The sequence below is a fragment of the Euprymna scolopes genome, chromosome 8, assembly GCF_053919585.1.
Source record: "Euprymna scolopes isolate OS-2025 chromosome 8, ASM5391958v1, whole genome shotgun sequence".
Classification (NCBI taxonomy): domain Eukaryota; kingdom Metazoa; phylum Mollusca; class Cephalopoda; order Sepiida; family Sepiolidae; genus Euprymna; species Euprymna scolopes.
Window position 1 is genome coordinate 104,104,479 of NC_136489.1, and position 27,572 is coordinate 104,132,050.

Here is a 27,572-nt window from a genome sequence, read left to right on the forward strand (position 1 = left end):
TAAAGTACACATCTAAAATGACGCCTTTAAAAAGAGAAATACGAATATGCCAAACCACAGTCTCAGTATAAAACAAAAGGATTACTTCCCTAAAAAGTTAAAAGAAAAATGGCCGCACACATTTTCAAAACGATATTAACAAGCTTTTTGTGTGCAAAAAGGCTTGGGAGAGGGATCTTTTGTTGACTCACCCATGCACAAGATATGAACTTTTCTGAACTTTATAAATAGACCGAGAGGTACAGACTCTCAAGGTGACATGTTTATACTTCGTAGTACGCCACCTTGACATTATGTTCTCTGTATAATCTGTTTTGTTTAAATACAAATAACTTTTTCTAGCCCATATCCTAAAGAATGCATTGAACGTTTGGTCTTAACCAGGAACGTAGGTAAATGTCTCTGTGGTGTTCCGTATTGTGTTTTGCGCAAACGCTGTGTTACTTAGTGACCCACCCGGGCCACAATACAAATATACGATACTGTAACTCTTAAAATGACAACAATAGTCGTTGGAAAATATGCCAGATATACTCTCTTCTATTGTGTATGTATAATAAAAGGGAAAAACTACAAGTAAGAGCTAAAATAATCTAGATATTGATTTTGAAAGGCACATTAAAATAATTGCAAAAGCTAAATAATTGTAATTACAATCTGACAGTAAAACAATTAAACAAAATAACATGGCGAATATGTCGATCTGTAAGATATAACATTTATTTTCGATTGAACTTAAGATTTTTGTGCTTCGTCCAAAATAAAAGCGTTTGTATTTATTCGAAAAAAAAAAAACACGAAAATAATACGAGGTTGTGTAACTCTGCAAGCAATACCAATTCTCAGTAGAACAATATGTCAAAATATAACCTTATATATTATATGTATGTAGTGAAATGTCAAAGATAGAAATAAGAGCCAATGAAATCCAAATACTGAATACCTTATAACCGCATTAGAGTAATTACCGACACCAAATTCGCATTATCATTGTGCATTAATATGCAACAATATAATACGAAATATTTGTTATAACAAATAATAGAAATCAGATGAAAAAGAGTAATTATGTGGTGTGGTAGCCGTAGTTACAACTGGCAGTGTAATAGTCGCAGGAGTAACGATCGTTGTAGCAGCAGGCGTAAACGTTGTTACAGCTGGCGTCGTCTCAGCTGGTGAAACAGTTGTTGCTATCGCTACACGAAGAAAACAGAAGAAACTTTATAATTTATGCATATTTGCTAGAAATCGAAACCATATAAATATAAAGATTTTCTGCTGATTTTTATCTATTCATTCGAATGCAAATCATTTTGATGGCGTTTCTATCAAGATTGACCATGTTTCAGAAAAATACCTATCGTTCAAGGAAAGCACGTGTGCAGAAAATTTATCACTCACCAAATCTAAGTCTTGAATGACTGATTTGCGCCGAAAGTGGCTTGGATTAGTAAATCGAACTACTTTATGGAACATTATATTAGTAAATGAAACAGTGAAAATAACATTTATCGTGAGGGTAAAAAGTAATTACGTGGTGTGGTCGCTGTAGTTACTGCTGGTGTAGTAGTTGTAGTTACTGCTAGTGTGGCAGTAGTAATTACTGCTGGTGTGGTTGCTGTAGTTACTGCTGGTGTGGTAGTAGTAATTACTGATGGTGTGATTGCTGTAGTTACTGCTGGTGTGGTAGTTGTAGTTACTGCTGGTGTGGTAGTTGTAGTTACTGCTGGTGTGGTAGCTGTAGTTACTGCTGGTGTGGTAGTTGTAGTTACTGCTGGTGTGGCAGTAGTAATTACTGATGGTGTGGTAGTTGTAGTTACTGCTGGTGTGGTAGTTGTAGTTACTGCTGGTGTGGTAGTTGTAGTTACTGCTGGTGTGGTAGCTGTAGTTACTGCTGGTGTGGTAGTTGTAGTTACTGCTGGTGTGGTAGCTGTAGTTACTGCTGGTGTGGTAGTTGTAGTTACTGCTGGTGTGGTAGTTGTAGTTACTGCTGGTGTGGTAGCTGTAGTTACTGCTGGTGTGGTAGTTGTAGTTACTGCTGGTGTGGTAGTTGTAGTTACTGCTGGCAGTGCAGTAGTCACTGGAGTAATGCTCGTTGTAACCGCAGGAGTAGTCATACTTGGAGAAACTGTTGTTGCTGCAGCTAAAAGAAGAGGAAGAAATGATTAATTATTTGTACATATTATACATATATATATGCATATATATATATATATATATATATATATATATATATATATATATATATATATATATAAAACCAATGAAAATAATTTGATTTCCTCTTCTGGTCCACATAAAAATATTTTGCAGAAAGCAGTGTATGAACATTAGTTATTCCTGAAAATTACTCATGATAGATGAACAACGATGTTCAGAAAATGTTTAAAAAGACTAGTAGGCCGCCTGGCTGTGCTCGGTCGTAAAATACGCACAAATATTATATTTTAATTAATGCAAAATTCTTATTTATCATAAACAGAAATACAGTAGTAAAATTCATTTGTAAAAAATGAAGTTAAAAAAAACGAAAAAGAAAAACTGAGACATGTACATGCGAGTGTTATGTTTTTTTTCTAAACAGTTCACCTCTTGTAAGTAAAAAAAAAAACACTCGATCTGAGATCGAAACTAAAACCTAAGCACAGTGAGTCCAGTACAATAACCATTAGGCAAGCTTAACATGATTTTTAAAACTGTTTTGAAACTTACTTATTCTTAACATAAGTAATCTGTCATGTGACGATTCACGTATGCGCATTCGCGAAACAGTTGATAAACAGATAAAAATCCGATGACACTCACGTACCAATTTTTAAAATTCGACCCTTTAGCAGCCCTTTTTTCCGGATGAAACCCGATTAGTTTTCCATATGTCTGATAAATCTATATACTAAATTTCAAGCCTGAAAAATTCGTTGAGTATATAGGTTGAGAATCGTCATCACATACACACATTCTCACTTTTATAGATATGTAGATTAAATACATTAAGTCACTTTGCCTAAAAATGTTTCGTAAGAAAACGTGTTTAAATCTTTAATATAACTGCTGGGTCATGATATGTTAAAGCACACGCTGAACAATATCACTTTTTGTAAAGGACATGAACTCTAAACTGTAATGCAAATTTCTGCGTTTTTTTTAATAACTAAAATACTCATTAACACTAACTTGTTGATTTGATACAGATTTTAGTGGAGATTTTCACTTCAACGGGTTTTGTTGGATCATCGGGTATAATTGTAACTCTCACGACTGTCGCATCTGTACCAGGTGGAATGATAACGGGCTCGTCTGGTGAAAATTTAACTTTAGTTGATGTAGGTGTAGTTGCTGCGCCTGGAGCACCTCCAACAGGCGTTGTTGCTGCGCCTGGAGCACCTCCAGCTGGTGTTGTTGCTCCGCTTGGAGCACCTCCAACTGGCGTTGTTGCTCCGCCTGGAGCACCTCCAACTGGCGTTGTTGCTGCGCCTGGAGCACCTCCAACTGGCGTTGTTGTTCGTGCTCCAAGTATACCTCCAGCGGACACTGTTGTCGTTGTCTGTCAAAAACAAAATAATACAGTCTTAAATGCAGACAAAATCAAATAATAGTTAACCATCTGACAGCATATCTAAAAGAAGGCAAACGATTTTCGAGTAAAATTAGGACATAAATAATACAAAGATACTAATGTGAAAACACTATTATGAAATAGGCTACAAGAAAAAAAAAACATAGGATAAACCTCAGATTAATTTGTTTATTGCGGACTATTATCCTTATCTTTTTTTAGTTGTTGTTGCTTCACGGCGTTTCGGCCAACCATTCCTCTGACCTGTGTCTGGTGGTAACCGCAACGGGATAGGAGCTCCGAATCTCCTAACTACATTCTCAGCAATTACTGCCTTCCATAGTTGTTGTCGCCTTACCATGGTTTTGGCCAAATAGTTGGCCGAAACGTCGTGAAACAACAACAGTACAATGAATCTTTAGTACAGTGAATGCTTAATAATAAAAATGTAATTGATAAATAATCAATAGGTTAACTATTTCAACACGTAAACCGGCAACTACATACATGTGCACATTAAACTTTGACAATAAATAAAGCATATTTTTAATCCAACTGTTTAACAGAACATATATATTCTAAAAATTAAAAAAAAAAAAGCAAAATATTTGTTTAATTGCAATTTTTATTTAAAAATATCTACTTATATTGATCATTCCTTACATGATACATTAGGAATGTATATTAAAGATTTTTCATTTATTACAAACTGTAACATAAATATCAAAATTAGGAATACCTATGGCTGTTTGTGGGCGTTAGTAGATTACTATATATACATTATTTGAAACATTTTATATCATACAATTAAATGAGCATAAGTCGCTTTAATGGTAATATAGTTAGGATAGATTTCAAAGACATTTGCATTTATCATTTATATTAGGAATGTACAAATATAAAAAAATGACTCCGATTCGTTAAAAAGTCAGTAAGAAACAGAGAATTATCCAGAAGTATTACTGAAATGTTTATGATCTATTCATTAACTAGCAGGGAGACACAACTTCGCTCGTGATTGGATAAGGATCAATGAATGTTCTACATCGCAATATGCTTATTTTCATCGAAACCGCCCATTTTTTAAAATTTAATCGATCGATCGCCTGCTCTAATCGGGGATCCGCAGCATGTACCGGGAGGAAGCTTCACATCACTCCATTGCCTCCCTGCAATGACTTAGTCCACAATACATTGTAGAACACTTATTGCTGATTTCATAAAATTGTTTTTATATTTGAATTAAAGTTTAAAATGCAGAAGTCATATATCATGCTTCAGTTGTGCTCTAAACAGAAACAATCGTTTCGAACGCGCGCCTGTTTTATCAAATAACCTACTATTGATTTATACGCTGGGTCCCTCTGCTTATGCGGTTATAAAACTTCATAAATGCACTTGTGATGCTAGGCTGCATGAGAATGTTACTTTTAATCGTATTTTTTGTATTATCGATTTTCGATACCTATGGGAGGCATTCCGATACCAGACGTATCTCAGAACATGAAGTAGATTTGTGTGAAAACAACAAAAAAGTATGACAAGCCATTTCGGAGCCTATAAGGAACGAACTCTCATACACAAACACAGCCACAAACACACACAAGCACACACAGAGATAAAATGCCTTTTATATATAAGTAGAGATTGCTTATGTATTTAATGGCTCTATTCGTTTTAAATAAAATAACTAGAATCCTGATTCAACAATAATACAACAAACATCGACAAATTTTCAACTCCGACTTTCTCTTTCTTTTAGTTGTCCGAAATACGTTTACCTCCAGATTATTCCGCATATACAAATTGGTCTTACTTATATAAATCCCAAATTACGAATACAATCTTTTTCCACGGCAAAACATGCAAAACATACGACGCATTTCGAAGCTGGTGAGCTTCGTTTTCATTTCACTTGTTATAGTAAACAATATTTTATTTAATTTTTGAACTTACTGTGAAGAATATATTTTGCTTTACTTCAGGAACAACCACTGTGCGTATGTATCACACTGTTTCTTATTTACTTTGGTAATTTTATTTATAACGATAAACGATAATTTATTGAAATGGCTTAGAAAAATTTTTTTAAGTCCAAGAACGTATCGAAAATGTTTTAAAACGAATATTGAAAAATCAAAATAAACAAAATAAACGTAGAAACGGTTTTGTATTGAGGTTTTAACCAAAAAATTGAATGCTTTATTTCTTGTACAAACGGTATTTAAAAGTGTCACATGAATTAAAAAGCTAACTTACGCAGTAAAAACCCCTTGCATAGTATGATTATGCTAAAAAGATACATAGGAGTCTGACGTGTAGCATATAATCCGATGTAACAATTTACCTGAGTGGGTTTGAGAAATTCCACAACGTATTGTTTGACGTTCTTTGGTTTGACGAGTGTAAGTACACCACCAGATTTGATATCTTCTCCAACAGTAAGTGTTGCAACTCTGTCGTCTGGTGTAGTTGTTATCCATCCAGGACCAGTGGGTCTGACATCTCCGGGATTTCCTGTTGGATTGGGCTCGAGTGTAATAGAATCATCCGGCAATAATGTATCATCTTCCATGTTTTCCACAAGTGGACATGAAGCTATAAAGAAAACAAAACATGGCGGATCTGTAAATTTGCAATCTACGGAACGTATTTAAAACTTTTCTAGACTTAATCTTAAATAAATAACTCTGCTTTTATTGATTGATTGATTGATTGGTTTTATGGCATATCAACCTATGTGGTCATTTAATGCCAGAGTCTTTTTTATATACATTAATAATTATAAGTTTTATGCATGTATCTGGTGTTCAGTGTCTATGTTTATACAGTTAGATAAGGTATTTTTTTAAATTTTGTTGAGTAACCCTGTTATCTTCAGATATTTGAGAAGGATAGTTGGGTCTACATGAGTGAATATGTCCTTTACATTTTTTTCATTATATAGATTCAGTCAGTTTGTTTTCAAGTCTTCGCATCTTGTTAATATGTGATTTACTGTGTATGGTTCCTGTCAGGGTATACAGAGTGGGGCTGCTTCTTTTTTTAAGTAGGTAGAAGTGTGTCATAGAGGTATGACCTATTCAGAGACTTGTTATAACTTCTTCCTTTCTGGTCATTCTTTTGTTTGGTTTCTGCTTTCCTGTGGTTTCCTTGATTTGGTATATTTTGTTTTTTAGTACAGAAGTTCACGACTCTTGCCATGTGTTTCTAATATATTTGTTAATGGTTTGTTTTAGATTGGTATGAGGCATCTTATCTTTGGTTGGGGTCAAATTTAGTGCTGCTTTTGCTGCTTTGTCAGCTCTATCGTTACCCTTTATGTTGATATGACTGGGTATCCAACAAAAGAGAATGTTTTTATCATTATGAATATCATCAAATCTATTTAGGGGTTTGGTGATTATTGGGTTCGTTGGTTTCCTGTTTCCAGTGTTTCGAGTACTAATTTGGCATCTGAACAGATGATGAATTGTTTATCTTTAGAAGATTCTATAAGATCGAGTGCCATACCAATGGCTGATATTTCGGCACTGTAGATGGATGCTTTATCTGGTAATCTTTTGATTAGGATTGTTTTATTGTGTATGGCTGCACATCCAACGTTGTCTCCATCTTTTGAACCACCTGTATAAATTGTTGAGTGTTGGAATACTTGTCTTTTATTAATTGGAATTTTTCTTGATATACGATTGGATTGGTTTTTGTTTTAGGATACTTAATTATGTCTGATATTATTTTTGGTGGTTTTGTCAGCCAGGGGGGATATTTAAGTTTTACAAATTCGTGTATTGCTGCAATGTCTATCTGGGCTTTATTTATGGTTTTATAGTATTTTCTTTTCTATCAAAGGGATTTTTGTATTGGGGTGGAAGACACATTTATAGGCAGGATTAGTTGGACATGAAGCCAATTTTGTATAATTTTGTAGTCCTAGTTTTTCTCTTCTAAGTGACAACGAGGGTTCATTTGTTTCTACATATAAGCTTTCCACTGGGAAGGTGGGGAAAGTTCCTAGAGCCAATCTTAGTCCTTGGTGATGTATTGTATCTAATTCTTTATGCAGGACTTTCTTGCGGATCCATAGATATAGCATCCATAATCCAACTTGGATCTGACAAGGAATCTGTATAATTTAATTACTGAGTCGTTGTCTGCACCCCAGTCTGTATGAGCTACTACTTTTAAGAGTTGGATGGCTTTGTTGCATTTTTGTTTGAGGTATTTAATATGAGGAATGAATGTTAACTTTTTATCAAAGATGATGCCCAAGTATTTATACTGATCAACTATAGGTATAATTTCATTGTCCAGTTTCAATATTGGGCCATGGTGCATTTTCCGGATTTGGCAGAAATGGATGGCTTTTGCTTTTTCTTTTGAAAATTTAAACTCATTTTTTGTTGTCCATTCATTTATTTTGTTTAGACACAGTTGTAAATGGCGTTCTATTCTTGGAATATATTTTGATCTATAGCAGAGCAGGAAATCATCCACATAGAGGGCAAATTCTGTTCCTACATATATATTTTTGACGATGTTATTTATTTTAATGCTAAAAAGTGTGACAGACAGAATGCTTCCTTGTGGTACCTACGTTTCTTGTTTTTTACTGATGGATAGGTTATCACCTAATCATACATTAAAATGTCTATCATTTATAAAATTTGTGATAAAAATGGGCATTCTGCCTTTGAATTCTAGTTCTTGTAGATCTTTTATAATGCCATGCCTCCATGCCGAGTCGTATGCTTTTTCAATATCGAAAAAGACTGCTGTAAGATGTTATTTTTTGATAAAGGCTTCTCTGATGAAGGTTTCTAGCCGAATCAAGTGGTCCATGGGGCTTCTCTCATTCCTAAATCCTGACTGATACTCTGTAATCAGATTATTTGTCTCAAGGTACCATATTAATCTGCTGTTAATCATTCTTTCCATTATTTTGGAAATACAGCTAGTGAGTGCTGTAGGTCGGTAATTCATGGGATTTGTAGAGTCCTTTGATGATTTAGGAATAGGGATTACTATGGCTTGCCTCAAATTTCAGGGACGTTGCCACTTTCCCAAATATCGTTAAATATTTGTAGTAGGTAATCTGTAGACGTATCAGGAAGTCGTTTTATGAATTGATAGTGGATTTGATCAGGGCCAACAGCTGAGTCATAAGCTTTGCATAGGGATACTTTCAATTAATTTTTAGAGAATGGCTGGTTGTATTTTTCTGTATTATTTGTTTGAAACTGAGTTTTTCCTTTTTTGCTTTTTCCTTAATAATTTGAAATTTTTTGTTAGAGTTTTTGGAGGAGGAGTTTTTTTTTGCAAAAGTTTAAGCAAGACAATCTACCATTTCTTTCTTGCTAGTAATTTTTTGGTTATTATAGGTCAGGTGTTTAGTAGGGTTGCTGTTACTTTTCCCTGAGATTTTATGGATCATGTCCTAGACCTTTTTACTTTTTGTATTTGTATTTATTTTTGATACATAGTTTTTCCATGATGTTCGCTTCGATTCTTTAATGGTTTTGCGAGCTTTAGCTTTACTGTTTTTATATTTATCGAGATTTTCTTTAGTTGGTTCTTTTTTGAATTTCATTAGTATAGCTCGACGAGTTCTGATGGCTACTTTGCATTTTTCATCATTATATTTTGGGGAGGTAGAGCTTTTTGGAATGCATTCCTCAGCAATATTATACGGTGTATTGGTAAAATATGTGGTTTGGGTTATTATCCGATGTTAGTTTAGTCCGACATAAATTTTGGAATTTTTCCCAATCAGCCTTCTGTAAGTTCGATTGGGTATTTTGTTTTCTGGCATTGGATCATTGTTTTCAAGTGTAATGGGAAAGTGGTCAGTTCCATATGACTCTTCTAGTACATTCCATTTGTAACCCAAGACAAGTGTTGGATCACATAATGTTAAATCAATTGATGTGAATGTACCAGTTCCTGGGTGTAAATAAGTGTGTTTTATCATTAAACAGATATAGGTTTTTGTTATTTATTATATTTTCTATAGTCCCCCCCCCTTTGTTTGTTTTTTCACTTCCCCATATCTCATTATGGCTGTTTAAATCTCCCATAATGATGTATAGCGTTGGAAATTGCTGTATTAGTTTGCTCAGATCTCTTTCTGTGATGCTTTCATTGGGGGGTATGTATAGTGAGCAAATGTTGATGGTTGTGTGGAGTGTTGCTTTTATTGAAGTAGCCTGCAGTTTAGTATTAAGTTGTGTTTAAATTTGGGGTATGTCATTTCTAATAAGGATTTATGTACCTCCAGAGGCCCTGAGCCCAGTATTGTGTATACAGTTATACTGATTGTAGGTTTTAATTTTTATATTGTCATCCGATTTCATAAAGGTTTCTTGGAGACAGACTGCTACTGGGAGTAATTTATCGAGTAGAGTAGTGAGCTTATTTAAGTTTGCCTTTAAACCATGACAATTCGACTGGATTATATTATTTGTCTTATTTCTATCCGGTATGATTCTGTGTGTCATGTTTTGTATTTTAGTTTGTTATTTGGGTGTTTTCGGTTTAGTTATCTTTTTTTTTAGTTCTCATCTATTTTCATCTCTTTGGATGTAGAGGGTTTGTTATGTTTTGGTTTAGGGCTTTTTGATTTGCTCTATATTACGTGCCCTTTCCGGCTCTGGATTTCGATTAATTCAAATTTATTTTCGTTTTCAATTAATACTGTTTCTGTTTTTTGTTTATTTTGGTCTTTGGAATAGGGTTTTGTGTTTCCCTGTTCTGTTTCATCTTTCTTGATATTGTGTGTTTAATGTCTGCTTTTGTCCTAGTTCGTGACTTGGATATTTCACGTTGATTTATTTGTAGTTTTTGTTGATCGGATTCTATTTTGCTCTTTGGAGCTTGTTTTTGATTTTGGTCACTTAATTGAGTTTTCAAGGATACTAGTATTTGTTTCTTATTAGTTTCATTTTGGTTTGTTTTTAAAGTATTAATTAATTTTTGGAGTTCAGAAACAAATTTATTGAGTAACTCTTGGTAGTTTATTGTGTTAGTTTGGAGTTTTTTGTGATGTTTGCATAGGTGTTTACTTTTGGTAGGAGTCTACCATTTTCCTTGCTTCAGGGAAGGATATATTCTCTTTGTATTTTACTTCCACAATTTCTTTTTCCTTTTGGAAGGTTTTGCATGTTTTGGAGTATGCTGGATGGTTTTCCACGCAATTTGGGCATTTAGTTTCATTGGGGCATTCGTTTTCCATGTGGTTAGGTTCATTTAGACCACATTTCCACGCGTTTTGTGCCCTCTGCAAAGTTCTCTATGGTGCCCGTATCTTTGGCACTTAAAACATCTCAGAGGGGCTGGTATATATAGTTCCACTTTTTCAATTGTATATCCAATTTTGACTTCTTTTGGAATTTTTGGAGTATTAGATATTAGTATATACGTCGTTGTAGGTATGGATTGACCGTTCCTTTTTATATTGATTCGGACATGATCAATCACTCCCTGTTTTCTTAGTGCATTTTTGATTTCTTCTGATGTAGCTAAGGTTAGTTCATGGCTTCTTATGACGCCTTTAGATGTATTTAACATTTCGTGAGCAAAAGTCTTGCATTTATGAATATGGAATTTTTTCATTCATTTTTAGGAGGTCCTTTGCATCTTTGTAATCGTCTACTATAACAAGTAAGTTACCGTCTTTCATTTTTTAAAAAATGTTTTAGGATTGCTATTTTGAGTTAATACTTTTTCAATTAGGAATGGAGACAGATCGCTGGCCTTTTCCTTCCAAGGTTTCAATAACTATGAATCTTGGGAAGTTTTCTTTATCAATATGTTCAAGATTAACTTCTTGCTCACTGTCTGAGCTGGTGACGTCTGAAACGTCAGAGTAGGTTCTTTTGGTTTTTCTGTTTTTTTCTTTTTTTAGTTATTAGATCCATATATAGTTGATTAGTTTTTCATCTTTCTTGCTCGCCACTTTCCTTGGAGCCCAAATGTGATTCGCCCTTTCATCCCAAGGATACAAAAAGATATACTCAATCGGTTGAGTTTATGCCATCGCTTCCTGATTCCTCCTTTAGTTTTATTTTACCAGTTTAAGAGAAACATCGGGTAGGGAACAGTTGTGTGGTTTTATCTCAGCAATTGATTGACCCTTGCCACCGCCTTCTAACACTTATTTGGGTTGCTTGTGTTTGTAGTAAGAGTAAGAGTTTGTATTATCTTTAAACTTCAATTTTTTTTTCGTGATATTGTAATTAACATTTGTTAGGGCTTGGCATGACTATCCGATTGATCGGATCGGGCCTCTCCGACTTCCCGTCTAGTCAAGATAAAGACAGAAGTGATGTGTTGCAGGGCCACAACTTTTTTCCCTAGTCATCTACCACCAGGATCCCGTCCCAAGACATTACGGGTTGCTACCTACGGTCAACAAGTAGCCCCATTGAAGAACTTCTATTCTCTACAGGGGCTCAGTCGGCATATTCTGATACCCCGCCGACGAGGTCTAGTGAAATCTGTTTTATTTCTTCAAATAAACATTCTTGGATTTTAGTTTATTTGTTTTTATTATTTCCTTTCTAAACCATGAAGCTTGGTTTGGTGCTTCTTGGTGGATTGTTGTTTTCATTTTCGGCCTTGCAGAAAATAATTGAGTGTTGCAGAGAAAAATGTTGTAGTATTATTGTCTGGACTGCTTTAATTTAGGAAGCCAGTAAGGAAGTGTTTTTGTTTTTGTAGAACATATTTAAGTTTAAAAAAGAGGATAGGAAACAAAAAAACAGAAATTTAATGTAGGAGTATTTCGTCTCAGGAAGCCAATAGTCAGCCTGATTTGGAAGAACCAGACGCTGCTTTTATTCGAAATCACGGAACTCATATGGCAACATGCGAGGAGAAAAAAAGTTATATTTTGAAATCTACGATAAATATATTCAAGTGAAAATATATGTAAATAGTGAAACGAAAACGCCAATGATGAATTACTGATATTATCTGCTGGAAAAGCACATTAGAAAATGATAAAATCTAAATAATTATGATAATTAAGAAAACATATAAAACGCAGAGGAAGAATATATCTGGTAGGACAGACAATATAGTTTTAATGAAAAAAGGTAATTACGTGGTGTTGTAGCCGTAGTTACTGCTGGTGTTGTAGTTGCAGTTAGTGCTGGTGTGGTTGTTGTAGTTACTGCTGGTGGTGCAGTGGTCACGGGAGTAACGGGTGTTGTAACAGCTGGTGTAACAGTTGTTGAGGTAGCTGGCGTAGTTACAGCAGGGGAAACAGTTGTCGTTACAGCTACAAGAATGACAACAACAGAATTTTCGCACATGAAGTGAACAGCAACATAGTAAATGTTTACATTAAGTTTTCTACTTGTATAAAAATTATAACTTACGTTTTTATTCAAGCAGTAAACTGATTCATACTGAGCATTTATTATACAACGATTGATTATTGTTATTTGTGTATATTTTAGCGCATATACGACGATCCGCTGACGTTTATTTTGTAGGTGATATTTTAAACGTATTTTATACTGGAAATCTCCTGGATCGGACAAATTATTTTAAAAATATTTCGTACAAACAATGTTATCAATATCCCAATAACACAAATAAACATTGGCAAACCAGAAGTTTTATTTGTCAGCAAAAAGCTTTTCCGTCTTACTTTGTAAACTCAACAAAGTACTTTTTAAATACAGCACTTACTTGTTGATTTGATGCATATTTTAGTAGAGATTTTCACTTCAACAGGTGCTGTCGGTTCTTCAGGTATAATTGTAACTCTAAGCACTGTCGCGTCTGTACCAGGTGGAATGGTAACAGGCTCGTCTGGTGAGGATGTAACTTTAGTTGGTGTGAGCGGTAGAATTTCTGCAGGGGTAGTTACTAAACCTGGGACACCTGCAGCTATTGTTGTTGTTGGTGTGGTTCCTGCGCCTGGAGCAACTACTGCTGGTGTTGTGGCTGCGCCTGGAGCAACTAGAGCCAGTGTTGTCGCTACGCCTGGAGCACCTCCAGCCGGTGTTGTTGCGCCTGGAGCACCTCCAACTGGTGTTGTTGCTGCGCCTGGAACACCTCCAGCCGGTGTTGTTGCTGCGCCTGGAGCACCTCCAACTGGTGTAGTTACTGCTCCAGGTATTCCTCCAGCGGACACTGTAGTCGTTGTCTGTCAAAAACAAAACAATATTTTAAATGTGTCTTAAAAATGTAAAATTTAGATCGTAAGCTAAATATAAATAAAGCAATTTGTCTTTCTGAGTAAAATTATTCCTACATTAAATGATACAAAAATAGATTATTTGACACGACTGAAAAATGTTTTAAGAAAATAAAAAAACATGGGATACATTTTATATATTTTAACCAAAGCAGCCCCTCATTAGCACTATAGATATTTAATAATTAAGAAAATATCATCAAGACATATTTTACGAGTTAACATTTTTATTATATGTAAAACGAAACCAATTTGATATATGTACAACAATGCAACAATGACAGGTTCATAATTATAATTCTCTCTTCGTTTGTCCTAGCTGTCGAAAATTCGACTGACTATAATCATTTGTTCCTCATTCTTAAAAGTAGTTTTTCCCCGCATATACAAATTAGTTTTACATATAATATGTTGCAACTACAAAAGTAATTCCTGTTTTTTAATCGAACACAAGTGACAAAACCGGAAACAGCCGACACACTGCCAAGCCGCTAAGTTTTTGTTGAACGTCTCTTATTGTAATAGTAAGCAAAATAAATTTTTTTTCTTACAATTTTAAACTTATTGCGAAGAATTATTTAAAATCAGAAATAACGGGTGTATCACGTTGATTCTAATTTGTTTTGCTTTTTTTCTATAAATTAACCGTAATTCATCGAAAGTGCTTGAAAATACTTCTAAAACAAATACTATACAGGAAAATGTATTACGAATACTTAAAACGAATGTTGAAAAATCAAAAAAATGTATATAAATTTACTGTAGTGGGCTTAAGAAATTCCACAACGTATTGTTTGACGTTCTTTGGGTTGACGAGTGTAAGTACACCACCAGATTTGATATCTTCTCCAACAGTAAGTGTTGCAACTCTGTCGTTTGGTGTAGTTGTTATCCATCCAGGACCAGTGGGTCTGACATCTCCGGGATTTCCTGTTGGATTGGGCTCGAGTGTAATAGCATCATCCGGCAATAATGTATCATCTTCCATGCTTTCCACAAGCGGACATGTTGCTAGAAAGAAAACAAAACATGGCCGATCCGTTAATTTGCAATCTACGGAATGTATTTAACAATTTTCAAGACATCGTCTTTCATAAATAACGCTACTTTTATTCGAAATCACGAAACTCATTTGGCAACATGTAAGTAGAAAACAAAAGAAAAAAAAAAGAAAAGTTATATTTGGAAATTTACGATAAATATATTCAAGTGAAAATATATGTAAATAGTGAAACGAAAACGCCAATGATGAATTACTGATATTATCTGCTTGACAAGCACATTAGAAAATGATAAAATCTAAATAATTATTATAATTAAGAAAACATATAAAACGCAGAGGAAGAATATATCTGGTAGGACAGACAATATAGTTTTAATGAAAAAAGGTAATTACGTGGTGTTGTAGCCGTAGTTACTGCTGGTGTTGTAGTTGCAGTTAGTGCTGGTGTGGTTGTTGTAGTTACTGCTGGTGGTGCAGTGGTCACGGGAGTAACGGGTGTTGTAACAGCTGGTGTAACAGTTGTTGAGGTAGCTGGCGTAGTTACAGCAGGGGAAACAGTTGTCGTTACAGCTACAAGAATGACAATAACAGAATTTTCGCACATGAAGTGAACAGCAACATAGTAAATGTTTACATTAAGTTTTCTACTTGTACAAAAATTATAACTTACGTTTTTATTCAAGCAGTAAACTGATTCATACTGAGCATTTATTATACAACGATTGATTATTGTTATTTGTGTATATTTTAGCGCATATACGACGATCCGCTGACGTTTATTTTGTAGGTGATATTTTAAACGTATTTTATACTGGAAATCTCCTGGATCGGACAAATTATTTTAAAAATATTTCGTACAAACAATGTTATCAATATCCCAATAACACAAATAAACATTGGCAAACCAGAAGTTTTATTTGTCAGCAAAAAGCTTTTCCGTCTTACTTTGTAAACTCAACAAAGTACTTTTTAAATACAGCACTTACTTGTTGATTTGATGCATATTTTAGTAGAGATTTTCACTTCAACAGGTGCTGTCGGTTCTTCAGGAATAATTGTAACTCTAAGCACTGTCGCGTCTGTACCAGGTGGAATGGTAACAGGCTCGTCTGGTGAGGATGTAACTTTAGTTGGTGTGAGCGGTAGAATTTCTGCAGGGGTAGTTACTACACCTGGGGCACCTTCAGCTATTGTTGTTGCTGGTGTTGTTCCTGCGCCTGGAGCAACTACTACTGGTGTTGTGGCTGCGCCTGGAGCAACTAGAGCCAGTGTTGTCGCTACGCCTGGAGCACCTCCAGCCGGTGTTGTTGCGCCTGGAGCACCTCCAACTGGTGTTGTTGCTGCGCCTGGAACACCCCCAGCCGGTGTTGTTGCTGCGCCTGGAGCACCTCCAACTGGTGTAGTTACTGCTCCAGGTATTCCTCCAGCGGACACTGTAGTCGTTGTCTGTCAAAAACAAAACAATATTTTAAATGTGTCTTAAAAATGTAAAATTTAGATCGTAAGCTAAATATAAATAAAGCAATTTGTCTTTCTGAGTAAAATTATTCCTACATTAAATGATACAAAAATAGATTATTTGACACGACTGAAAAATGTTTTAAGAAAATAAAAAAACATGGGATACATTTTATATATTTTAACCAAAGCAACCCCTCATTAGCACTATAGATATTTAATAATTAAGAAAATATCATCAAGACATATTTTACGAGTTAACATTTTTATTATATGTAAAACGAAACCAATTTGATATATGTACAACAATGCAACAATGACAGATTCATAATTATAATTCTCTCTTCGTTTGTCCGAGCTGTCGAAAATTCGACTGACTATAATCATTTGTTCCTCATTCTTAAAAGTAGTTTTTCCCCGCATATACAAATTAGTTTTACACATAATATGTTGCAACTACAAAAGTAATTCCTGTTTTTTAATCGAAAACAAGTGCCAAACACGGGAAACAGCCGACACACTGCCAAGCCGCTAAGTTTTTGTTGAACGTCTCTTATTGTAATAGTAAGCAAAATAAAATTTTTCTTTTTTTACAATTTTTAACTTATTGAGAAGAATTACTTAAAATCAGAAATAACGGGTGTATCACGTTGATTCTAATTTGTTTTGCTTTTTTTTTCTATAAATTAACCGTAATTCATCGAAAGTGCTTGAAAATACTTCTAAAACAAATACTATACAGGAAAATGTATTACGAATACTTAAAACGAATGTTGAAAAATCAAAAAAATGTATATAAATTTACTGTAGTGGGCTTAAGAAATTCCACAACGTATTGTTTGACGTTCTTTGGGTTGACGAGTGTAAGTACACCACCAGATTTGATATCTTCTCCAACAGTAAGTGTTGCAACTCTGTCGTTTGGTGTAGTTGTTATCCATCCAGGACCAGTGGGTCTGACATCTCCAGGATTTCCTGTTGGATTGGGCTCGAGTGTAATAGCATCATCCGGCAATAATGTATCATCTTCCATGCTTTCCACAAGCGGACATGTTGCTAGAAAGAAAACAAAACATGGCCGATCCGTTAATTTGCAATCTACGGAATGTATTTAACAATTTTCAAGACATCGTCTTTCATAAATAACGCTACTTTTATTCGAAATCACGAAACTCATTTGGCAACATGTAAGTAGAAAATAAAAGAAAAAAAAAGAAAAGTTATATTTGGAAATCTACTATAAATATATTCAAGTGAAAATATATGTAAATAGTGAAACGAAAACGCCAATGATGAATTACTGATATTATCTGCTTGAAAAGCACATTAGAAAATGATAAAATCTAAATAATTATAATAATTAAGAAAACATATAAAACGCAGAGGAAGAATATATCTGGTAGGACAGACAATATAGTTTTAATGAAAAAAGGTAATTACGTGGTGTTGTAGCCGTAGTTACTGCTGGTGTTGTAGTTGCAGTTAGTGCTGGTGTGGTTGTTGTAGTTATTGCTGGTGGTGCAGTGGTCACTGGAGTAACGGGTGTTGTAACAGCTGGTGTAACAGTGGTTGAGGTAGCTGGCGTAGTTACAGTAGGGGAAACAGTTGTTGTTACAGCTACAAGAATGATAATAACAGAATTTTCGCACATGAAATGAACAGCAACATAGTAAATGTTTACATTAAGTTTTCTACTTGTATAAAAATTATAACTTACGTTTTTATTCAAGCAGTAAACTGATTCATACTGAGCATTTATTATACAACGATTGATTATTGTTATTTGTGTATATTTTAGCGCATATACGACGATCCGCTGACGTTTATTTTGTAGGTGATATTTTAAACGTATTTTATACTGGAAATCTCCTGGATCGGACAAATTATTGCAAAAATATTTCGTACAAACAATGTTATCAATATCCCAATAACACAAATAAACATTGGCAAACCAGAAGTTTTATTTGTCAGCAAAAAGCTTTTCCGTCTTACTTTGTAAACTCAACAAAGTACTTTTTAAATACAGCACTTACTTGTTGATTTGATGCATATTTTAGTAGAGATTTTCACTTCAACAGGTGCTGTCGGTTCTTCAGGAATAATTGTAACTCTAAGCACTGTCGCGTCTGTACCAGGTGGAATGGTAACAGGCTCGTCTGGTGAGGATGTAACTTTAGTTGGTGTGAGCGGTAGAATTTCTGCAGGGGTAGTTACTACACCTGGGGCACCTTCAGCTATTGTTGTTGCTGGTGTTGTTCCTGCGCCTGGAGCAACTACTGCTGGTGTTGTGGCTGCGCCTGGAGCAACTAGAGCCAGTGTTGTCGCTACGCCTGGAGCACCGCCAGCCGGTGTTGTTGCGCCTGGAGCACCTCCAACTGGTGTTGTTGCTGCGCCTGGAACACCCCCAGCCGGTGTTGTTGCTGCGCCTGGAGCACCTCCAACTGGTGTAGTTACTGCTCCAGGTATTCCTCCAGCGGACACTGTAGTCGTTGTCTGTCAAAAACAAAACAATATTTTAAATGTGTCTTAAAAATGTAAAATTTAGATCGTAAGCTAAATATAAATAAAGCAATTTGTCTTTCTGAGTAAAATTATTCCTACATTAAATGATACAAAAATAGATTATTTGACACGACTGAAAAATGTTTTAAGAAAATAAAAAACATGGGATACATTTTATATATTTTAACCAAAGCAACCCCTCATTAGCACTATAGATATTTAATAATTAAGAAAATATCATCAAGACATATTTTACGAGTTAACATTTTTATTATATGTAAAACGAAACCAATTTGATATATGTACAACAATGCAACAATGACAGATTCATAATTATAATTCTCTCTTCGTTTGTCCGAGCTGTCGAAAATTCGACTGACTATAATCATTTGTTCCTCATTCTTAAAAGTAGTTTTTCCCCGCATATACAAATTAGTTTTACACATAATATGTTGCAACTACAAAAGTAATTCCTGTTTTTTAATCGAAAACAAGTGCCAAACACGGGAAACAGCCGACACACTGCCAAGCCGCTAAGTTTTTGTTGAACGTCTCTTATTGTAATAGTAAGCAAAATAAAATTTTTCTTTTTTTACAATTTTTAACTTATTGAGAAGAATTACTTAAAATCAGAAATAACGGGTGTATCACGTTGATTCCAATTTGTTTTGCTTTTTTTCTATAAATTAACCGTAATTCATCGAAAGTGCTTGAAAATACTTCTAAAACAAATACTATACAGGAAAATGTATTACGAATACTTAAAACGAATGTTGAAAAATCAAAAAAATGTATATAAATTTACTGTAGTGGGCTTAAGAAATTCCACAACGTATTGTTTGACGTTCTTTGGGTTGACGAGTGTAAGTACACCACCAGATTTGATATCTTCTCCAACAGTAAGTGTTGCAACTCTGTCGTTTGGTGTAGTTGTTATCCATCCAGGACCAGTGGGTCTGACATCTCCGGGATTTCCTGTTGGATTGGGCTCGAGTGTAATAGCATCATCCGGCAATAATGTATCATCTTCCATGCTTTCCACAAGCGGACATGTTGCTAGAAAGAAAACAAAACATGGCCGATCCGTTAATTTGCAATCTACGGAATGTATTTAATAATTTTCAAGACATCGTCTTTCATAAATAACGCTACTTTTATTCGAAATCACGAAATTCATTTGGCAACATGTAAGTAGAAAACAAAAGAAAAAAAAAAGAAAAGTTATATTTGGAAATTTACGATAAATATATTCAAGTGAAAATATATGTAAATAGTGAAACGAAAACGCCAATGATGAATTACTGATATTATCTGCTTGACAAGCACATTAGAAAATGATAAAATCTAAATAATTATTATAATTAAGAAAACATATAAAACGCAGAGGAAGAATATATCTGGTAGGACAGACAATATAGTTTTAATGAAAAAAGGTAATTACGTGGTGTTGTAGCCGTAGTTACTGCTGGTGTTGTAGTTGCAGTTAGTGCTGGTGTGGTTGTTGTAGTTACTGCTGGTGGTGCAGTGGTCACGGGAGTAACGGGTGTTGTAACAGCTGGTGTAACAGTTGTTGAGGTAGCTGGCGTAGTTACAGCAGGGGAAACAGTTGTCGTTACAGCTACAAGAATGACAACAACAGAATTTTCGCACATGAAGTGAACAGCAACATAGTAAATGTTTACATTAAGTTTTCTACTTGTATAAAAATTATAACTTACGTTTTTATTCAAGCAGTAAACTGATTCATACTGAGCATTTATTATACAACGATTGATTATTGTTATTTGTGTATATTTTAGCGCATATACGACGATCCGCTGACGTTTATTTTGTAGGTGATATTTTAAACGTATTTTATACTGGAAATCTCCTGGATCGGACAAATTATTTTAAAAATATTTCGTACAAACAATGTTATCAATATCCCAATAACACAAATAAACATTGGCAAACCAGAAGTTTTATTTGTCAGCAAAAAGCTTTTCCGTCTTACTTTGTAAACTCAACAAAGTACTTTTTAAATACAGCACTTACTTGTTGATTTGATGCATATTTTAGTAGAGATTTTCACTTCAACAGGTGCTGTCGGTTCTTCAGGAATAATTGTAACTCTAAGCACTGTCGCGTCTGTACCAGGTGGAATGGTAACAGGCTCGTCTGGTGAGGATGTAACTTTAGTTGGTGTGAGCGGTAGAATTTCTGCAGGGGTAGTTACTACACCTGGGGCACCTTCAGCTATTGTTGTTGCTGGTGTTGTTCCTGCGCCTGGAGCAACTACTGCTGGTGTTGTGGCTGCGCCTGGAGCAACTAGAGCCAGTGTTGTCGCTACGCCTGGAGCACCGCCAGCCGGTGTTGTTGCGCCTGGAGCACCTCCAACTGGTGTTGTTGCTGCGCCTGGAACACCCCCAGCCGGTGTTGTTGCTGCGCCTGGAGCACCTCCAACTGGTGTAGTTACTGCTCCAGGTATTCCTCCAGCGGACACTGTAGTCGTTGTCTGTCAAAAACAAAACAATATTTTAAATGTGTCTTAAAAATGTAAAATTTAGATCGTAAGCTAAATATAAATAAAGCAATTTGTCTTTCTGAGTAAAATTATTCCTACATTAAATGATACAAAAATAGATTATTTGACACGACTGAAAAATGTTTTAAGAAAATAAAAAAACATGGGATACATTTTATATATTTTAACCAAAGCAGCCCCTCATTAGCACTATAGATATTTAATAATTAAGAAAATATCATCAAGACATATTTTACGAGTTAACATTTTTATTATATGTAAAACGAAACCAATTTGATATATGTACAACAATGCAACAATGACAGATTCATAATTATAATTCTCTCTTCGTTTGTCCGAGATGTCGAAAATTCGACTGACTATAATCATTTGTTCCTCATTCTTAAAAGTAGTTTTTTCCCGCATATACAAATTAGTTTTACATATAATATGTTGCAACTACAAAAGTAATTCCTGTTTTTTAATCGAAAACAAGTGCCAAACACGGGAAACAGCCGACACACTGCCAAGCCGCTAAGTTTTTGTTGAACGTCTCTTATTGTAATAGTAAGCAAAATAAATTCTTTTTTTTTTTTACAATTTTTAACTTATTGAGAAGAATTACTTAAAATCAGAAATAACGGGTGTATCACGTTGATTCTAATTTGTTTTGCTTTTTTTTCTATAAATTAACCGTAATTCATCGAAAGTGCTTGAAAATACTTCTAAAACAAATACTATACAGGAAAATGTATTACGAATACTTAAAACGAATGTTGAAAAATCAAAAAAATGTATATAAATTTACTGTAGTGGGCTTAAGAAATTCCACAACGTATTGTTTGACGTTCTTTGGGTTGACGAGTGTAAGTACACCACCAGATTTGATATCTTCTCCAACAGTAAGTGTTGCAACTCTGTCGTTTGGTGTAGTTGTTATCCATCCAGGACCAGTGGGTCTGACATCTCCGGGATTTCCTGTTGGATTGGGCTCGAGTGTAATAGCATCATCCGGCAATAATGTATCATCTTCCATGCTTTCCACAAGCGGACATGTTGCTAGAAAGAAAACAAAACATGGCCGATCCGTTAATTTGCAATCTACGGAATGTATTTAATAATTTTCAAGACATCGTCTTTCATAAATAACGCTACTTTTATTCGAAATCACGAAATTCATTTGGCAACATGTAAGTAGAAAACAAAAAAAAAAAAAAAGAAAAGTTATATTTGGAAATTTACGATAAATATATTCAAGTGAAAATATATGTAAATAGTGAAACGAAAACGCCAATGATGAATTACTGATATTATCTGCTTGACAAGCACATTAGAAAATGATAAAATCTAAATAATTATTATAATTAAGAAAACATATAAAACGCAGAGGAAGAATATATCTGGTAGGACAGACAATATAGTTTTAATGAAAAAAGGTAATTACGTGGTGTTGTAGCCGTAGTTACTGCTGGTGTTGTAGTTGCAGTTAGTGCTGGTGTGGTTGTTGTAGTTACTGCTGGTGGTGCAGTGGTCACGGGAGTAACGGGTGTTGTAACAGCTGGTGTAACAGTTGTTGAGGTAGCTGGCGTAGTTACAGCAGGGGAAACAGTTGTCGTTACAGCTACAAGAATGACAACAACAGAATTTTCGCACATGAAGTGAACAGCAACATAGTAAATGTTTACATTAAGTTTTCTACTTGTATAAAAATTATAACTTACGTTTTTATTCAAGCAGTAAACTGATTCATACTGAGCATTTATTATACAACGATTGATTATTGTTATTTGTGTATATTTTAGCGCATATACGACGATCCGCTGACGTTTATTTTGTAGGTGATATTTTAAACGTATTTTATACTGGAAATCTCCTGGATCGGACAAATTATTGCAAAAATATTTCGTACAAACAATGTTATCAATATCCCAATAACACAAATAAGCATTGGCAAACCAGAAGTTTTATTTGTCAGCAAAAAGCTTTTCCGTCTTACTTTGTAAACTCAACAAAGTACTTTTTAAATACAGCACTTACTTGTTGATTTGATGCATATTTTAGTAGAGATTTTCACTTCAACAGGTGCTGTCGGTTCTTCAGGAATAATTGTAACTCTAAGCACTGTCGCGTCTGTACCAGGTGGAATGGTAACAGGCTCGTCTGGTGAGGATGTAACTTTAGTTGGTGTGAGCGGTAGAATTTCTGCAGGGGTAGTTACTACACCTGGGGCACCTTCAGCTATTGTTGTTGCTGGTGTTGTTCCTGCGCCTGGAGCAACTACTGCTGGTGTTGTGGCTGCGCCTGGAGCAACTAGAGCCAGTGTTGTCGCTACGCCTGGAGCACCGCCAGCCGGTGTTGTTGCGCCTGGAGCACCTCCAACTGGTGTTGTTGCTGCGCCTGGAACACCCCCAGCCGGTGTTGTTGCTGCGCCTGGAGCACCTCCAACTGGTGTAGTTACTGCTCCAGGTATTCCTCCAGCGGACACTGTAGTCGTTGTCTGTCAAAAACAAAACAATATTTTAAATGTGTCTTAAAAATGTAAAATTTAGATCGTAAGCTAAATATAAATAAAGCAATTTGTCTTTCTGAGTAAAATTATTCCTACATTAAATGATACAAAAATAGATTATTTGACACGACTGAAAAATGTTTTAAGAAAATAAAAAAACATGGGATACATTTTATATATTTTAACCAAAGCAGCCCCTCATTAGCACTATAGATATTTAATAATTAAGAAAATATCATCAAGACATATTTTACGAGTTAACATTTTTATTATATGTAAAACGAAACCAATTTGATATATGTACAACAATGCAACAATGACAGATTCATAATTATAATTCTCTCTTCGTTTGTCCGAGATGTCGAAAATTCGACTGACTATAATCATTTGTTCCTCATTCTTAAAAGTAGTTTTTTCCCGCATATACAAATTAGTTTTACATATAATATGTTGCAACTACAAAAGTAATTCCTGTTTTTTAATCGAAAACAAGTGCCAAACACGGGAAACAGCCGACACACTGCCAAGCCGCTAAGTTTTTGTTGAACGTCTCTTATTGTAATAGTAAGCAAAATAAATTCTTTTTTTTTTTTACAATTTTTAACTTATTGAGAAGAATTACTTAAAATCAGAAATAACGGGTGTATCACGTTGATTCTAATTTGTTTTGCTTTTTTTTCTATAAATTAACCGTAATTCATCGAAAGTGCTTGAAAATACTTCTAAAACAAATACTATACAGGAAAATGTATTACGAATACTTAAAACGAATGTTGAAAAATCAAAAAAATGTATATAAATTTACTGTAGTGGGCTTAAGAAATTCCACAACGTATTGTTTGACGTTCTTTGGGTTGACGAGTGTAAGTACACCACCAGATTTGATATCTTCTCCAACAGTAAGTGTTGCAACTCTGTCGTTTGGTGTAGTTGTTATCCATCCAGGACCAGTGGGTCTGACATCTCCGGGATTTCCTGTTGGATTGGGCTCGAGTGTAATAGCATCATCCGGCAATAATGTATCATCTTCCATGCTTTCCACAAGCGGACATGTTGCTAGAAAGAAAACAAAACATGGCCGATCCGTTAATTTGCAATCTACGGAATGTATTTAATAATTTTCAAGACATCGTCTTTCATAAATAACGCTACTTTTATTCGAAATCACGAAATTCATTTGGCAACATGTAAGTAGAAAACAAAAAAAAAAAAAAAGAAAAGTTATATTTGGAAATTTACGATAAATATATTCAAGTGAAAATATATGTAAATAGTGAAACGAAAACGCCAATGATGAATTACTGATATTATCTGCTTGACAAGCACATTAGAAAATGATAAAATCTAAATAATTATTATAATTAAGAAAACATATAAAACGCAGAGGAAGAATATATCTGGTAGGACAGACAATATAGTTTTAATGAAAAAAGGTAATTACGTGGTGTTGTAGCCGTAGTTACTGCTGGTGTTGTAGTTGCAGTTAGTGCTGGTGTGGTTGTTGTAGTTACTGCTGGTGGTGCAGTGGTCACGGGAGTAACGGGTGTTGTAACAGCTGGTGTAACAGTTGTTGAGGTAGCTGGCGTAGTTACAGCAGGGGAAACAGTTGTCGTTACAGCTACAAGAATGACAACAACAGAATTTTCGCACATGAAGTGAACAGCAACATAGTAAATGTTTACATTAAGTTTTCTACTTGTATAAAAATTATAACTTACGTTTTTATTCAAGCAGTAAACTGATTCATACTGAGCATTTATTATACAACGATTGATTATTGTTATTTGTGTATATTTTAGCGCATATACGACGATCCGCTGACGTTTATTTTGTAGGTGATATTTTAAACGTATTTTATACTGGAAATCTCCTGGATCGGACAAATTATTTTAAAAATATTTCGTACAAACAATGTTATCAATATCCCAATAACACAAATAAGCATTGGCAAACCAGAAGTTTTATTTGTCAGCAAAAAGCTTTTCCGTCTTACTTTGTAAACTCAACAAAGTACTTTTTAAATACAGCACTTACTTGTTGATTTGATGCATATTTTAGTAGAGATTTTCACTTCAACAGGTGCTGTCGGTTCTTCAGGAATAATTGTAACTCTAAGCACTGTCGCGTCTGTACCAGGTGGAATGGTAACAGGCTCGTCTGGTGAGGATGTAACTTTAGTTGGTGTGAGCGGTAGAATTTCTGCAGGGGTAGTTACTACACCTGGGGCACCTTCAGCTATTGTTGTTGCTGGTGTTGTTCCTGCGCCTGGAGCAACTACTGCTGGTGTTGTGGCTGCGCCTGGAGCAACTAGAGCCAGTGTTGTCGCTACGCCTGGAGCACCGCCAGCCGGTGTTGTTGCGCCTGGAGCACCTCCAACTGGTGTTGTTGCTGCGCCTGGAACACCCCCAGCCGGTGTTGTTGCTGCGCCTGGAGCACCTCCAACTGGTGTAGTTACTGCTCCAGGTATTCCTCCAGCGGACACTGTAGTCGTTGTCTGTCAAAAACAAAACAATATTTTAAATGTGTCTTAAAAATGTAAAATTTAGATCGTAAGCTAAATATAAATAAAGCAATTTGTCTTTCTGAGTAAAATTATTCCTACATTAAATGATACAAAAATAGATTATTTGACACGACTGAAAAATGTTTTAAGAAAATAAAAAAACATGGGATACATTTTATATATTTTAACCAAAGCAGCCCCTCATTAGCACTATAGATATTTAATAATTAAGAAAATATCATCAAGACATATTTTACGAGTTAACATTTTTATTATATGTAAAACGAAACCAATTTGATATATGTACAACAATGCAACAATGACAGATTCATAATTATAATTCTCTCTTCGTTTGTCCGAGCTGTCGAAAATTCGACTGACTATAATCATTTGTTCCTCATTCTTAAAAGTAGTTTTTCCCCGCATATACAAATTAGTTTTACATATAATATGTTGCAACTACAAAAGTAATTCCTGTTTTTTAATCGAAAACAAGTGCCAAACACGGGAAACAGCCGACACACTGCCAAGCCGCTAAGTTTTTGTTGAACGTCTCTTATTGTAATAGTAAGCAAAATAAATTCTTTTTTTTTTACAATTTTTAACTTATTGAGAAGAATTACTTAAAATCAGAAATAACGGGTGTATCACGTTGATTCTAATTTGTTTTGCTTTTTTTTCTATAAATTAACCGTAATTCATCGAAAGTGCTTGAAAATACTTCTAAAACAAATACTATACAGGAAAATGTATTACGAATACTTAAAACGAATGTTGAAAAATCAAAAAAATGTATATAAATTTACTGTAGTGGGCTTAAGAAATTCCACAACGTATTGTTTGACGTTCTTTGGGTTGACGAGTGTAAGTACACCACCAGATTTGATATCTTCTCCAACAGTAAGTGTTGCAACTCTGTCGTTTGGTGTAGTTGTTATCCATCCAGGACCAGTGGGTCTGACATCTCCAGGATTTCCTGTTGGATTGGGCTCGAGTGTAATAGCATCATCCGGCAATAATGTATCATCTTCCATGCTTTCCACAAGCGGACATGTTGCTAGAAAGAAAACAAAACATGGCCGATCCGTTAATTTGCAATCTACGGAATGTATTTAATAATTTTCAAGACATCGTCTTTCATAAATAACGCTACTTTTATTCGAAATCACGAAATTCATTTGGCAACATGTAAGTAGAAAACAAAAAAAAAAAAAAAGAAAAGTTATATTTGGAAATTTACGATAAATATATTCAAGTGAAAATATATGTAAATAGTGAAACGAAAACGCCAATGATGAATTACTGATATTATCTGCTTGACAAGCACATTA

General features: G+C 34.8%; 1 protein-coding gene across 1 annotated transcript; it reads right to left on the reverse strand.

Moving 5' to 3' along the window:
• Positions 1 to 1,530: 1,530 nt before the first annotated feature.
• LOC145283925 (uncharacterized) lies at positions 1,531 to 27,431 on the reverse strand. Its single transcript, XM_080133025.1, has 21 exons — positions 27,048 to 27,431; positions 25,773 to 26,232; positions 25,180 to 25,356; positions 24,544 to 24,794; positions 23,267 to 23,726; positions 22,674 to 22,850; positions 22,038 to 22,288; positions 20,761 to 21,220; positions 20,168 to 20,344; positions 19,532 to 19,782; positions 18,258 to 18,717; positions 17,665 to 17,841; positions 17,030 to 17,280; positions 15,753 to 16,212; positions 15,160 to 15,336; positions 14,524 to 14,774; positions 13,253 to 13,712; positions 12,660 to 12,836; positions 5,904 to 6,154; positions 3,171 to 3,544; positions 1,531 to 2,143 (listed from the first exon to the last, which is right to left on the reverse strand). Exons 1-21 carry the CDS (start codon positions 27,273 to 27,275, stop codon positions 1,531 to 1,533), a joined length of 6,543 nt encoding a protein of 2,180 aa, XP_079989151.1. The 5' UTR covers positions 27,276 to 27,431.
• Positions 27,432 to 27,572: the final 141 nt, after the last annotated feature.

What these genes read in the sequence shown, in the direction of transcription:
- LOC145283925 (XM_080133025.1), bottom strand. Translation starts at nt 27,275, where the DNA reads ATGGAAGATGATACATTATTGCCGGATGATGCTATTACACTCGAGCCC. An exon ending in AATATGCATCAAATCAACAA is followed by an intron (nt 17,842 to 18,257) that starts GTAAGTGCTGTA and finishes TCATTCTTGTAG; the next exon opens with CTGTAACAACAACTGTTTCC. An exon ending in AACTACGGCTACAACACCAC is followed by an intron (nt 17,281 to 17,664) that starts GTAATTACCTTT and finishes TTTTCTTTCTAG; the next exon opens with CAACATGTCCGCTTGTGGAA.